The 15,388-nt window shown below is 38.3% G+C and overlaps 2 protein-coding genes across 4 annotated transcripts; both read right to left on the minus strand.

The window, feature by feature from the left end:
* Positions 1–959: 959 nt before the first annotated feature.
* On the minus strand, positions 960–8,287 carry LOC103471007 (caspase-3). 2 transcript variants are annotated; one of them, XM_008419760.2, is made up of 7 exons: positions 8,181–8,287; positions 5,399–5,473; positions 4,950–5,104; positions 3,738–3,866; positions 2,082–2,257; positions 1,836–1,950; positions 960–1,748 (listed from the first exon to the last, which is right to left on the minus strand). In XM_008419760.2, exons 2-7 carry the CDS (start codon positions 5,467–5,469, stop codon positions 1,516–1,518), a joined length of 879 nt encoding a protein of 292 aa, XP_008417982.2. In that variant the 5' UTR covers positions 5,470–5,473; positions 8,181–8,287; the 3' UTR covers positions 960–1,515. The 2 variants fall into 2 exon arrangements, with proteins under 2 accessions (XP_008417982.2, XP_008417983.2); XM_008419761.2 differs by having other exon boundaries at positions 8,079–8,212.
* Positions 8,288–8,460: 173 nt separating this feature from the next.
* Positions 8,461–14,732, minus strand: cenpu (centromere protein U). Of its 2 annotated transcripts, XM_008419762.3 has the most exons (14): positions 14,424–14,730; positions 13,288–13,336; positions 13,130–13,196; positions 12,808–13,012; positions 12,566–12,727; positions 11,590–11,668; positions 11,029–11,112; positions 10,877–10,949; positions 10,680–10,791; positions 10,523–10,601; positions 9,561–9,608; positions 9,382–9,443; positions 9,081–9,237; positions 8,461–8,642 (listed from the first exon to the last, which is right to left on the minus strand). In XM_008419762.3, exons 1-14 carry the CDS (start codon positions 14,510–14,512, stop codon positions 8,538–8,540), a joined length of 1,371 nt encoding a protein of 456 aa, XP_008417984.2. In that variant the 5' UTR covers positions 14,513–14,730; the 3' UTR covers positions 8,461–8,537. The 2 variants fall into 2 exon arrangements, with proteins under 2 accessions (XP_008417984.2, XP_008417985.2); XM_008419763.3 differs by lacking the exon at positions 8,461–8,642 and having other exon boundaries at positions 9,139–9,237; positions 9,334–9,443; positions 14,424–14,732.
* Positions 14,733–15,388: the final 656 nt, after the last annotated feature.

The following is a 15,388-nucleotide window of genomic DNA, read 5'->3' on the forward strand; positions in this document are numbered from 1 at the left end:
TGTAATGAATTCATCAAAAACTTGAAAGAGAACCTCATTGGGGTCTCAGAACACATTACAGCATTCTCTGGTTTAGAAACACAGCAAGTAAAGAAAAACTAGCTAACAACGTTAGCTGATTGACTGAATATCTTAAATAATCCACCTAATTATTACAGGGAGTTCCAAAATCTCCTCAACAATGGAAAAAGAATTCATTTGATTAAAGTGAAAGGCAGCTGAAACTCTGCGCTACATGCTAACGGAGTCATATTTCTGGAACAACTCAGAGCTGAAATATTTGTTATCAGAACAAGTCCGTTCCAGGAAGACAAACAGGGTAAGTGGAACAGCTGGAGTTCTCAGAAACTGTGTTCCGGGATGTAGCATGTCCCGACAGGTTTTTGGGAAGACTAAATGCTTCTGAAATGTGTTATGAACTAACTTATTAGGAATTGTGTTTATTGGAATTGTGAATTGAAAGCAAATTGCTGTAGTAAGGTTTGTGCTAACTTATTCAAAGGACAACTATCTGATTTAGATGCGACGTGATGGATTAACCTCTGCTCTCTAAACGTCTCAATAGAAACAGTTGCCAGTGTGACTCCATCTAACAGTATTTATCTAATAATCTAGAGTTATATTTTTTTGTTTATAGCAGTATTGAAATCAGTAGTAGGATTATTAAGTGGCTGATTCTATCATTCTAACAATACTGTCTGGGACTAGGGAGATCATTAATCCTAACAGTCAGAGTGAAATTGTATTCAAATCAAAAGGGATATATCTTTAAGAACCTGGAACATTGGCTGTAATAAACCTCATTGGAAACCATAAAAAGTTCATCCTGGAAGCCTCTGCCACTAAAGCCGAAAACCGTCTCCCTCTTGTGTTCATTAATCAAAGTGAAAACAATTCTACAATAATTTGGAGAAAACAAACACATTTTAATGACAAAGATAACCCGAGTAAAAACAAAATACAGGTTTTCAAATTATTTTATTTATTAAGAGGGGAAAAAAAACTACAATGACCACATCTCTGTGTGATAGATGTGAAAAACTTATTGCACCCCAAATCTAAGATCTGAACGGACATCATCATTTTCCTCATTGTCCTGCTACATAGTAGTGTCCATAAGTTTTAACAGTAAGAACTGATGGTCAGACAATCTAATTAAGGATGTTTTGGTAGAGAGCAAAAATTCATGATTCTATCAAATTCTGGAAGTTGTCCTGGTTCTGAAGAAACAAAACTGCCCCATGCCATCACACAGCCACCATCATATTTCACAACATATTTCACTTAGTCTGATGTTCTTTTGCTGTTTTAGTTTTACTCCTGATAGTGAACCGCCTCTGCACAATAAGTCTAACAGTTTCTTAAAAAAAAAACATAGTTGATGTGATTTTTCTGAAATCTGCAGTTTCTTTTACAAAAACAGTCCAATTCTGTTTTTACTCCAAATAAAATAATAAATGCTAATGAATGCTTTGAAAGTACTTTCTGAATCCCAAAGGTGAACACTTTATGAACTCATTTAGTAGGGAAGTAAAAGTCTTTGGTGAGCATTGACACAATAGAGGGAATTTGCTTTTTTCCATTAAATCCAGGCAAGTTGGAAGCAGATTCAAAGTAGAACGCCACCTTGTGGTTGACTCGCGTCATGATCTGCATCAGCTCCAGCTGTCCACTGAACTTACCCAGACTTTCACACAGTGACTGTATGAACCAGGAGCCGTTACTGGTGTTTCTCCAAGAGTAAAAGCCTGTCGGGTGGAGACGGGTTAGAGAGGAGATTCAGGTAAAAACAAATCAGATGGAATTTGAAGAGAAATCCAATCAGAATCAGTTACCTGGAGCAGTAGAGTACGCATACAAGAAGTCTGCCTCCACAGGAATCTTTGCAGACGTTTCGTCTACTACAGAGTCCGTCTCTATGCCATGGTCAAACTCTGAACCTCTGCACGCCTGGGACGCGAAGAACAACGAGGTGAAGGAGATGAAAAACAAACCGATTCACTCAATTCCCCCCCCAAACACCCACGATAAAAAAAAGCTTAGAATGAAGCAGCATTTTCAGCTAATGAACAGTAACTGACCTGTATGAAGAAGAGCTTTGGTTTCCCCACCAGACTCGTGCAATGATGTCCTTTAATGCATTTGATCAGCGTTTCAAGCTTTTTGAACCCATCAGTGCCGTAAATCACCTCCTGGTCTCCGTGGCTGAGCAGCACACACACAAACGAGGCGTTCTGACTGTGGTCCTCCTTAGCCACTGCACACAGAGTGACACAAGCCCTTACACCAGGGCTTTTCTGTATATTTGTGAACCGAATGAAAGCCACACCTCTGCTGATTGTTACAAACTCATCTGTGTGAAGGTCTGGTAAAATGAGAGTTTGAGGTTCTTCCTACCACTGATAATAGTTAGCGGCGATTGTAGCACGGGCCATATTTTGGCGTTGCTGGCAGGATGAGGAGGCCTGGCCATACGGTGGAGTTATGCTGTTAGTCAATAGATGGCAAACTATTCTTGTTCTGACATTTTATTTCTTCGTCAGTACATCACTGTTATTATTATGGCATTAGCATGAACTATTGACAGCGTCTTGACAGACGTTTGCAACAAATCTGCTTATGGTGTAAAGTCAATATTTACAGTGTTTATTATCCAGTAATTCACTCCAATGTGGTGGATATCAACTTGTGAACCAAAGTAAGACTGGTGGCTACCCATCCTGATGATAACTGATCATTTGCTTCAATGTTTCCTTGTGCCAGGGATGCTAAAGTACCTGTCTGTTTTTCCTCTGGTCAAAAACAGTTTTAATTTCTGTTTTTATTATTACAATGAATAGTACCCACGGTATCGTTTCTGGATTTAAAAGCCAGACATCCTTACCAGTGCCCCACATTCTTTTAATTCTGTCCAACATAAATTTGATATAATTTCTCAGAGCTTGTAGTAAATCTCATTCATCTAAGAATTGAGTGCCTACATCACCCTCCAACATGTCTGGGCATGCCACTGCCTCCTGCTTTTTAAAAACTGACCTCAGGTTCCCAGTGGGGATGAGATCTGGGAGGTCAAGAATGTCTGCGTTCTGCTCTTTGAGTCACTTTGCTATCTTTCTTAACTTGTGACACGGTGCTTCATCACGCTGGAAAATCCACTGTTCTTCACCAAAGCGCTCCAGGGCTTGTGGGCGAAGCTGATCATGGAAATTGTTCTGATCCAGCTCCTTGTTCAGAACTGTGATTAATCTCAATTCCTTGAATAAAAGGCAACCCCACACACTGATTGATGAGAGATTTACCAGATAAATAACTTTCTACCAGTTTTGTAAGTCATCCAGAACCTTAGTCTGTCATGTTTGCCGTAGAGAGAAGTAGCTTCTTTGAGGCTGTTTTTGTAACAAGGCCACAGTCCAAAATGTTCCCACCAACTCAGCACTAAACAATGTCAAAGCACTTTCATATGTCTTAAAAAGCAATTATTGGCGTAAAATCTAAAAAGTTTAGTAAACTCTGGAATAGATGGTCTAATAATGAATCACCTAAATTTGAGAATGACCAGGTAAGACTCAGTTGAACATGGAAGAACGTTCTTTGGTCAGACAGTCCAAAACGTCTGAGCAATAAGAACATACCCCGATGAAAACAATTCCTCTGACTGATTGTGAGGTACGAGGACGGTGCTGGAGTCTCAGTGATTTAAACGAATTAGAGTTGATCAGTTGAGGTGCTGCAGTTACCTGCATCCATCTGTTTCATCATGTTATCCACGGTCTGGTCGTTCAACAATCTGACCTTGTACCCCAGTTTAACGAATGTCTTAGCAACGTTAGCAGCATCAACATCGGTTCCATCTCGGACGCTCATTCCTGAAGGAAGACAAAGCGGAAATCTGCTTAGCGTCTGGATGTTAGCTCGACAAAGCCAGTGTGAGATCTGTGGCCTGCATTTTATGACCAATGAAATCTAACATTTTAAACCTTGCAGAATTTCCAAACACACCACAACAGGGTAGGTTCACACACACATCGGGTTTTAATGGATTTTATCAAATCCGTCCTATCGAAGGCTTCTTTTGTTAGAGCAAAGAATGAAAAAAAAAAGAAATTAATGAATCCAAGCAAGAGCAAATATCTATGAATTTAAAATAAGATAAAATGTGTATGTTTTAACACATCTTTAACTACTTTTTCCATCTGCTTCCAAAAAAAGCAGATTTTTAAAAACATGAACATCTTAAAGAGAAGTTGTTCTTCGGTCATATTTCTGGCTCAGTTCATACATTGAATGAATCAGACCAGTAAATCGGATCCCTTTGTCTTCATTCATAAAACAAATTTAATTTATCGACTTGTGCCTAGACTCTGAGACCATATTGGGCAGTGTGTGAAGGGTTTAAGAAAGTAGAAGCAGGAAGAAAAAATGTTAAATAAAACAAAAACCTTAAAGAAGATCTGACTGATCAAGTTATGTGAACTGTGTGGCCTTGAATGATACATTAATGTGTAGGCCCAAGTTAGGTGAATAAATGAGAAGAAAAAAAATGAACCAATGAATTAACTGATAAATATAATATCAACATATATAAACACAAATAAAACAAGACATTTACATAAGAAGATCATAATAAAACCTGACTTCTTGACATAGTAAAAATAATTTGTAATGATAACAGGGGTAGTTTAGAAAACAATCTATGGTCTAAACTATTAAAGAGGTAGCTTTAATTAGTAATAAAAACTTGTCTAAAGCTGATATGTGTTTAAACGTCTGGTGATACCTGAACAAAAATAAACATAGCTCAATATTTTTGTTTTGGGGATTTAATCTGACCAAAATTAAATAAAAAAAAAGAGAGAAAGAAAATCAAAGTAAGGTTTGATTACTTAAGAAAAAGTATCCTTTTTATTGACAAACATCATGTTCTATATCACGTTAATGTGAAATCTTACCAGTGCGTGCGTCAAAGTTCTTGTTGTTGATAATGAGGCAGACTCCCATGCAGGGGTAGTCCGTTCGGTAGCGGTAAATGTCAGAGGGAGAACCTTGACTCCCTGAGCTGTTCTTCACCTTCTCATCATCACCACCTGCTGGAGCTTTGCTGCTGCTGCACACATGGGAACACAGACTACTGAGGATATTTCACTCAAACCAGAAATACTTGTTCATCAGCTAAACTCTGAATAATAATTATATGACAGAGTCAAAATGGCTATTCAACCTAGTTTAACATGTGAACAGAAGCAGGATGTAAAAGGTTTCCTATCAGATGAACTTGGTTTTTGTGGAAAGCAAAATGAACCTTCTTGTTTGACAAGCCACTGGTAGCAGTTTACATTCACAAAGGGGAAGGAGGCCTGGAAAAAACAAAAACAAAACAAAACAAAGAAACAGTCACTACCTTTTAAGAGAGAATTTTGAGACGTCCACAGTGTCCTTAGCCTGGTCTTTGTCTTTGCCATTCTCTGCCATGTTCCTACAGACATTAGCAGACAAACACAGCAAAGGAGAAATCAGAGCAGAAGATAAGGGACAGCATCTAGGAGTATTATTTCCTGCTGCAAAGCAGCGCCTTTCAAAATCACTCAAGTTTAACTATCTTAGGAACGGAGAAAATTCCCTTTGTAGCTTCTGAAGCAGAATGTTCCAGACAAACGTCACTGGGTTTCATCAGACAGAGCAGCACAAAGTAGAAGACCATTATGTTATATATAATGGAAACTAGTTTAGCATAAGTCTGGTGCAAATAATCTTTTATTAACTATTTAAGTACTATAAAAATGAATGAAATTTGAAACAGATCAGTAATATGCATTATATGTTTATTCCCTTTCACTTTGAAACACCTTAATAAAACCTAGTGTAGCCAACGGTTTAATATCTAAAGCTTAAAGTCCGTCTGTGTGTGTACACCAATCTCATTGTAAATGCAGCTAGAAAGTCCTGCAGATTCCCACTAGATGTGGGAGTCCAGTCAAAGCCCAGATTTAGATCCAGTCAGATACAAGTCTTGAAAAAATACTGTTCACAGAAGTTCTCCATCCAATTTAAACTTGAGAGAAAAAAAGAAAAAAGAAGCAGCTACTAGAAGCATACCCCAGAAAACATTAGATGTAGGCGTTCTTACAGCAAAAAGGTGCTTTTACAAATGACTGATTTGGAAGGGGTCCAAATACAAGCTCACACTTTTCAGATGTTTTCCATGCCAAAGATATGTTTGAAAACTGTATCTTTCTCATTCTGCTTCACAATTAGGCCTATTGAGAAGACTTAAGATATATTTTAAAAAGACTTCTGACTCATTGTTCTTCTCCGAGATCCCAAAATCTCCCAAGATCCAAGCTCCCAAAATCTCCCAAGCGGGCCAAAGTGTTCGATGTCACAGAGTTTCAGAGTTTAATCAAAAACAAAACAAAGCATGAAAATGACATCAGAAAACTGCAAAAAATCAGAAAGCATACATTCATTTACCTGAGACAAATAGGATAAGGGGAAAATGCCAAAATAGAAAAAAAGCAGAGACACGTCTTTGGAGAGTGCTCATGCGTTTTGCAATCTGATTCGTTCCTCTGTGGCGCATAGTTTTATCCAAAAGGGTGTTTCCTTGTTTCTTAATTTATGCAATTATTCAATTATGAAATTATGGCGTGTACTCTCCTTGTGTAGCTGAAACCAGTTTCAAATTACTAAATTGGGACATTTTATTACCTTCTAAGATCTGTTTAATTTCAGAACTACAACGCTTCTCTCTCTGGACAAGGGAGACCAACGGTCATTTTAGAGGAAGCTTTTCTCATGCGAGTTTGAAACCTGGACTTTCTCCCAGTTCTCCAATTGAACAAAAGATTCTTGTTTTTAACCAGAGTTCACCAAAAAGTTATCTTATTTTATTACCTCGCCGAACAGCCATCCAAACACAGGTCTTTGCAATAAATTTAACAGTACCGCTCAGAGCCTGGGACCAAGCGATTCAGACTTCTCCATCCTCTTAGATTAAAGCACCAATTTGAAGAATTACAACACTTATAGAGTATTCCTGATCATTTTCAATAGAAAGACATTCATTCTAAACATTTCCTAATTAATGTTCCCTTAGTTTTGATATGTTTGGCTGATATTACAGTTTAGCCTAGTTTAGACACTACTAGTAGTTAATATAAAACTACAAATTAAACTATTCTAATCAACACATGCTGTTAATAACTAAGAAAAATATCCTACAAATAAAATTACAATTAATAAAAGTATTATGTGCTGTCAGTGTGTTTTCCTCAAGTTTTTAGTGCTTGACTTGTCTCCGCTGCCTGCTGCTTGTTACACTTCCTGGGACCAAAGGCGTGGTTCCCCCCTGATAACAGCCAGTCTCTCCTGCAGGCTCTTGTCTGTGTTTATCAGCGTCGCATCGCGTTTTTTGACATTTGAACGTGGATCATTCAATCAGGTATGCGGAATGGTCTTATCGCTGTAAAAGATAACTTCGTAATTGTTTTTAAGTTACCCGGTGTTTCGGTATGAACCTGACTCACTGACGTGACAAGGGATTTTCTTGTGTAATCCGCTACAGAATCTCAGTTCAGGAACATTAACTTTTAAAACAAGACACAAGCTGCAGAAACAGTGTGGTTCCTCTGTGGAGCTGTCCGCTTTATTAAAACCGAAAGCATAGAGTTTTTTCCACACATTTCTTTACCTGAAACAAATGGGTCAAGGTTGGCAAATTGAATGTGTTGCTCGGAATTTCATTAATGCTCGAAACCAAAGTAATAATTGAAACCCTAGCCATTTACAGCTCTATACAAACAACAAATGTTAAGTAAAAAACGAAAATGAAAATAATTTATCCAACAGGTGTGAATCACTTTATAGTTGTGTAATTACACCCAACCCAGTTTACAGTAAACGATTGTATAACAAATGGGGAACCATTAACATTACTATATTTCGGCGTCATACTTGTACAAGTTAAAACAAATAAGGAATTAACAGCTCATTGTTAATTCACCCTAAAATCCTTGTCCTCGCGAGGACCCCGTCACATATGACAAGGCACTCAAAAAGACCAAACTATCTGGAACACCCACCTTATCGATACAGCTGGAGCAAACGCGACACACACCTCAGAGGTTTTCGGCTCTTTACCGTGAATAACAGCAACAAACTCACTATAGTCACCTTGAACCTACCTTTTTGTAGAGACGTGTGGTAGAAGTGCGTAATAGAAAGTGTGAACTTAAGACATTATAGCTTTTTTCCCTCGAGGGTATGAACCTGACACTTTCAGCCAATCAGAGACGCTGCACCAGTTTGTAGGCGGGTCAGTAAGAGACTGACCGACAGACGGAAGCTGATTGGCTGAGAAAGCTCTGGTTAACCATGATTTAACCGAGCAGTTTCAAGTAATTTTACCTCTATATTCTTATGCCATTACTACTAATATAATTAATGACAATAAATCCACAGAAATATATCGAAAAGCCACATTTATTGAACATGTTTATCTTACATTATAGTTACATACACAAATGCTAAGGAAAATCTCATTATTTTTGAGCCGTCTTCTTAGCCTGGACTTCACTGGGAGGATGTTCTGGTCTCTGAATGAGCTTTGTTTCCAACAGCAGAGCCGGTAAACTGGATGCTCCAAACTGCAACAAAAGAAATAAAATGTTACCGTCACTTATTCCTCAGATATGAACATGCATTGAGATAAAAGGCAGCTAAACATAAAAATGTTCCTTTCCTTCTGATGACTTTAACAAAAAAAATCTAGTGAATGCTTCACTTTTTGGCAAGCGGGCTTAATAAGTAATGGATTATACTTCTTATATATATATAAGAAGTATAATCCAAAACTGAATGTTTCAGTAGGACAAGGGTGAAAAACCCCCAAAGAAAATATGCATTATTTGACAATTACTTTACTAATACCCCTAATAACTGCATATTAAACATTTCAGAGTGAGAATACGACACTGTCCTAACAGCTGACGTCTTCACCACAGGTACTAAAAATGTGGTGGTCACCGTTTTCACAGAGTATCTAAATCTCAACATCTATAATCAGCATCCTGTTGCGTTTGTACCGTCTCTTTCTCAGCGGGGTGCTTGTGTCGGTGGGCCAGGTAACGAGCGGTCAGCTCCCTGACGCCGTGGAGAAACGCCTGGCCTCTTCTGAGATCGTCCAGTCTCTGCTGGAGCTCCGCTTTCTCCTTCTCCAACAGCCACAGCTGCCTCTCTGCCCTGCATGACCAAACCCCGACAAGAGGAATTCACAAACTCTCACACTGTGCATAACTTCCCCTCAAAAAACGACACACAGAGAAAACATCAGATTACCAAATGTTTGTGGAGAAGGGGGAGCAAGTTGCTTTCCTTTGTCCTCACCTCATTAGCTCGTGTTTGGCGTTCAACAGTCTCTGAGTCTTTGTTCGAATCAAAGATCCCACCTGCCGAAACAGAAACCGCAGAGAACCCATCAGCTTGTTACCAGCAACCCTGCCTCTAGATGCTAGCCGCTATAGCTGGAGCTGCTGGATTTCACTCTGGAGAAACATGAATGTTACCTTTATGTTTTCTCTTTTCAAAGACCTGAGGTCCTTCAGAGATGAGATCTGAGGAAGAAAAGAAACTCAAAGAATGCATCTGATATTTTCATAAACCAGAGTCACATTTTTAGATTTATTGGTCAGATTTAGATTCATTTCAGCATCTGAGTACTCAAATGAGTGTTTTTAAAAAACTAAGAACGTGTTAAATTCTGACTATGACAAGCTAATATGCGTGTACTTCTCCACTGATTCAGTTATACTTCCCACAATCCTGTGCTGCATCACCACCACTGTCACATGACCAAAGCTCCAGAAACAAACAGCAACAACATAAAAATAAATATTGGTTGTTAATAATCGGCCCGGTTTAATTTAGTGAACCGATATTGATAAGTTAAAAAAATAACAAGTACTGTACGATACCAATGTTAGTGACAATACATCGTACATCTCTACTTCTGGCATTCTGGTCACCCAGAGTAAACTGGAGTGTTGCCATGGAGAGGGTTGCTAGGCTTCCTACTAGAACCGCCTTGAATGAGCAATAGAAAGTGACACTTCTTGTCACGAATAATTTTGCTGGACGATAAATTGTCCCACAAATGATTGGGATAAACGATAAAATTATAATTTTGAGACCATTTTCAACTAATATCTTGATAACTGCATAGGAATGCAAGTACACCATGGTATGTCACGATTACAAATGTTGCTAGACGATATATGTTCTCTGAACATATATCGTCCAGTGATAACACGTCGTTTTGACACCATTTTCAACTAATCTGCTGACTGTGGCAGATTAATGCAAACTCGCCTGCTCAAACACTAAGAAACTTTAACTTTATAGAGCACTCCCATCTGCAACTGGAAGACATTTTAAATATCCAAAATATAAAAAGACAAACAAATAAAAACAATAAATAAGAACCAAAGTGCTTGAGCGTGTAACAGAGCAGTGGTGTCGCAGGGCGAACCTGTTCCTCTAGCTGAGCCTCCACATTGTTGGTGAAACAATCAATGGACTCTCTGACTGCGGCCGACTCCACAGTTTCCCTGGAAACGAAGTGAAAGTGGCTTTTGACGCAAAGTGCAAGAGTTCGTTTGCAGGTTGCTCCATGTGGGTGATTTTACCCGTACTGCTGGCAGAAATCCAGCACGGCATCCAGCACCACCTCTAACTGGGATCCCCCCCGGCCGGCGCGCTTCTTCTGCCTGACGCCGCCGATGGCTTTAGCATCTTGAGCTGCAAATATTCACATCTAAAGCTCAATACAAGCACACAGGAGCATGAAAACATTTTTGTTTTTACTTGAAAATCTTCAACATACTCTTATTTGATGACGACTTTCTTTCCAAACTGAGCCGTTTAGTCAGGCGTTTAGTCGTCATTGGAGTCGGATTCTGGAAAACGACAAACAAAAAATGGAAACAGTCATACGAATGTTATGCTGCTGCTTTCGTGCAGAACGTGGGTTCATACCCAAACGCTGCCTTCATCTTCTTCCTCATCGGAGGAAGGGAGCTTCCTGCGGTTCCTCCGGACTCTATTTGAGTCAGATTCCTCCTGGAGAGAGACAAAAAAAGTTGTGCAAACAGCATTTTTTCTCCAGATTCTGTCATTTTTAATGTACCAACACAAAACCTCTGTAGAAATGTGGAGAGGTTCTGTGTTTGTCAGGGTTTCCCCCTTGTGCATCATAAGCCTGGCGGGCCACCAGGCTTTACTTGTGCCCCCACCAGGCTCAGCAATGCTTATTTTTTAAAGTCTTTTTAAAATGTTAGCATTTTTTAAGGCTTTATAGTTTGTGTTCAGGTATTAATCTTCCAATAACACAATTATTAAGTCATATTTTTAAATTTTCTGTCAACTTTAAACGGTTTATTTAACTCAAAAACACAACGGCCCGCTGGATTGAACGACTGCCCTAGTGCCCAACCGCCGGGTTTAGCAGGTTTTCTGGGGGAAACCTTGTTTGTACGTCAAAAACTGACTATTACCTCGCCGACCCTGCTTTCAATATCGTCTTCTAGCAATCTTTACCTCAGACTCTGAAGTCTTCTCATCAGCTGATTCGCTTGCCGTGTCGCCCTCCTCCTCCAGCTGCTGCCTCTGTGCTGGTCTGGAAGGGGAAAAGAAAACAATGCAGAAACACCTCAAAAAAATTGGTATATCATGAAAACATTTGTTCTTTTTATCATTCATTTCCAAAAGTGAAACTCATATTACAAAGATTTATTACTTCAGTACTTGGTTGGACGTCCAACCAAGTACTGAGTGAATAGAAATTGAAAATTTTTTTCCCCCAGAAATTTGACATTTCTCTGCAAAATCTAAATTTTTAAATTGAGCTTATGTAATATTCAAATTTTCTGAGACACGCAATTTTGGGATTTTATTCCATGTAAGCTGTAAACACCAAAATTATAAGAAATAAAATCTTAAAGGGGCAGCGTTATTTGTTTTCCAGGCACAGAGCACCATTTTTTAGCATACACAGATAATTATGTTACCAGCAGTTGTTATAAAAATGCTGTATATGTATACATGACTTAAGAAATTTGACTTCCGGATTTAGAGCTTTGACATTGGGCCTCTGTCTCTTTAATTTCTTAAGTCATGTATACATATACAGCATTTTTATAACAACTGCTGGTAACATAATTATCTGTGTATGCTAAAAAATGGTGCTCTGTGCCTGGAAAACAAATAACGCTGCCCCTTTAAGATTTTATTTCTTATAATTTTGGTGTTTACAGCTTACATGGAATAAAATCCCAAAATTGCGTGTCTCAGAAAATGCGAATATTACATAAGCTCAATTTAAAATATTTTAAATCCACCTCTTACGAGTCTGTATAATACATTGTAAAATGGGTGACAAAAAAATCTAACTTTTCATTCAATAATATAATTTTTTCAGTTGTCTGAAGTATTGACTGCCTCATTAAAAATGGAACATTTTTGCTCCTGTTATCATGATGAACTCTCAGCAGCGTCTCTCCGTTAGCGCGCTGACCTTCCAGCAATCGTCCTTCCAGCAGCCGTCTTTCCCGGGGCCTTCCTCATCCTGACAGGCTTCTTCCCACTCAGATGTCGACTGATCGTCGCCGTGGTCCGGGTCGTTTTGGACCCCTCCACTTTCTCGTCCAGCTGCCTTTCTGCTGCTCCCTTTTGTTTCCTGATTGTTGGGCGATGAGCAATAGATCTGAACTGTTGCCGAAATGATGTGGAATACAGAAACAAAGCGCTGAACTTTACCTGGCTCTTCCCTTCCCTGCTGTATCAATCCTGCTCTTCTTCTTCCTCTCCTCTTCCTCGCCTCCTCCTGAGCCTTTTCTCTTCGCAGCAGCTCCCTGCTTTTCGACAGGAGCAATCTTCCCTCTTTGTCCTCGGTTTTTGTCCAGCCGTCCCTCCTCCTGGACATCCAAGTGCTCCTCCAAGGCAGTGCTGTGAAGAGGGTTACCTAGGGAACAGATCCAATAAAGGTTTTCCTTTCAAGAAGTAAACAAAACTAATTTAACATATGAATTTAGCAAAAAGGGTTGAATTTGTTGGTGCAGCAACACGGGGAGACACTCACTATTGTTCCGCTCCAGTCCCTCTAAGAAGCTGGCTTGGTCCACAGCAGACAGACTGGTAGACTCCATCTATTTAGGATGTCAACAACAGGTTTACAGTTCAAGACTTACATATTTTTCAGCACAAAGTCAATAAGACAGCGTTTAGAGACAAACTCACCTGGTTCTTGTGCGCCTGGTCTGGAGGCACTTTGGTCCCTTGGCCCTTTCTGACGCCGCAGGAATGAGTAAACAGAGACAGGTCTTTATTTTACAGCTTAAACAATCTGCCGTGATATATATTTATTTTTTAATTGTGCTTTCTAAGGTTACAGAGTCCTTCATATTTACTTGTTGCGCCAATGAAATGGACGTTTTCAAGTCAAATACCAAAGAATTTGATTTTTTCTAATCATTAAATATATCAAAACAGAGTTATCATTTTTCACTTCAAACAACAACTAAAAGTATCTTCTTAGATCCATTTTTTGAAAATCAGCAAATAACTGAAGACATGCTTAGGTTTATCATCTAATTTCTTAATTTTCTGTTAGACTGTAACCTATTGAAAAAGTTTCAGCAAAATCAATGAAATGCAAATAAAAATGAAGGAATTTTAAAACAGGCCCATGAAATCTAAAACATTTTTGGAGGAAAACAAATTGTGTTTGCAATGATGCCTTAAAAATGAAAATAATAAATAATAAATAATAATAATAATAATAATAATAATAATAATAAATTATAGAGAAGGCAGCTGCTTTCAGTTTAAAAAGGTCATCAACCGAAAAAATGTCTGTTTCTCTACTTTATATGGATCCGAGCTGCATTTTATCATCTCTAGGTTAATTTTAAGTGACCTGGACTGGATTACTATAACGCCATTGTAGAGCAACATTATTGTGAAATATTTTGTTACCCATATTAGTTATTATGAATACACATTTAAAAGCTAAATATTTTCATTTTATGAACCCTAACTTCCAGACCAAGGAGCTGGTTGGAGCGTCATTCTATTCGACTCACAGCCTTTTCTTTAACTGCTTGTGATTTAGCTTACTAACTAAGTAAATGTGACTCGGTAGTGGGTAGAATAACCCAGTACAGCATTAACTACTCGAAAAATTTAAGTTACATATTACATGCTAACCTTACTGTCGTGACGTTTTGCAAAAAAAACGTATTCAACCTATTATCAGCGAAAGCAGAGCTTTATTTTTCTATTAACGGCTTCAGTCTTTTTTATTACTGAACTTTCGAACAACAAAATGTGGATATATTATGTAATAAAACAAAAAACAAGTGTAACTTCCTCACCTCATTTTCGTCAATATTTTGTTGACACCGTTAGCTCGACCTGAAACAGCTGCTTCCCGCAAAACAGTTCGAGTTCCGGACGGAACCATTCCGCAAACACCGAGGGGGTGAGAGGAATATTTAGAAGATGAGGAAGAGAGAGAAACTCTTGAAATCCACAGTTTAAATAAAGGAGCATATATTTAAAAAGATAATGTGCAGTCAAGCCTTAAAAGATGTTTTAAAAGCCGGAGTGATTTAGGAAATTCCTTTAAATATAGGATTCTATCGCTCGAAATGTGAATATGGAACGGTCTAGTCCTACGGAAAGCGGGAGGTGATCTTGCCTTTCTTCGCCATTTCAGAGCAATGCACTTGAACCATTGCTGTGGTGATATTTTTGTTGGAATTTTTGAAAATCAAATTCTTCATAATTTTATTGGATCTAATCTGCAACGTTGCATCTTTTAATTACCCAATCAATTCTTAAAAATAACCAGAAGTTTAAAAGTCAACGTGATTTTATTCTTTTTTTTTTTTTTTTTAAAGAAGTAAAACAAATTTTAGCTGCAACTAATTAAAGTCAATTTTGATGGAATGAGACATGATTTGGGGTTATTTTTCCCTTCCAGCTGATTGTGACCAGCCATCAAGATTGTTATGAGTTAAAGTTTGCAGCGAGGATTAAATGTTTCCAGTCACATTTCTTCTAATAAAGCCAATGCTGCCCTGAATTTATCAGCCAGAACTAGAATTACAAAAAAGAAAACAGTCAATTGAAGAAGCTATTTATGAACAAATATGCAACATCAGTGTGATTTAAGCCTTTTCAGGTCTGAGACTGCATTTAATAAACATGTAATACTCTTTAAGATCTTACAGCAACTAATCAGATTTGAAGGGAACCCACATCAGTTTTTCTTAATTTTATCAAAGCAACAAATAAAAGCAGCAAATATGAATGACTAAATGTACAAATGCCACAC

The sequence above is a fragment of the Poecilia reticulata genome, chromosome 10 (assembly GCF_904066995.2).
Source record: "Poecilia reticulata chromosome 10, P_reticulata-male-v2, whole genome shotgun sequence".
Classification (NCBI taxonomy): Eukaryota; Metazoa; Chordata; class Actinopteri; order Cyprinodontiformes; family Poeciliidae; genus Poecilia; species Poecilia reticulata.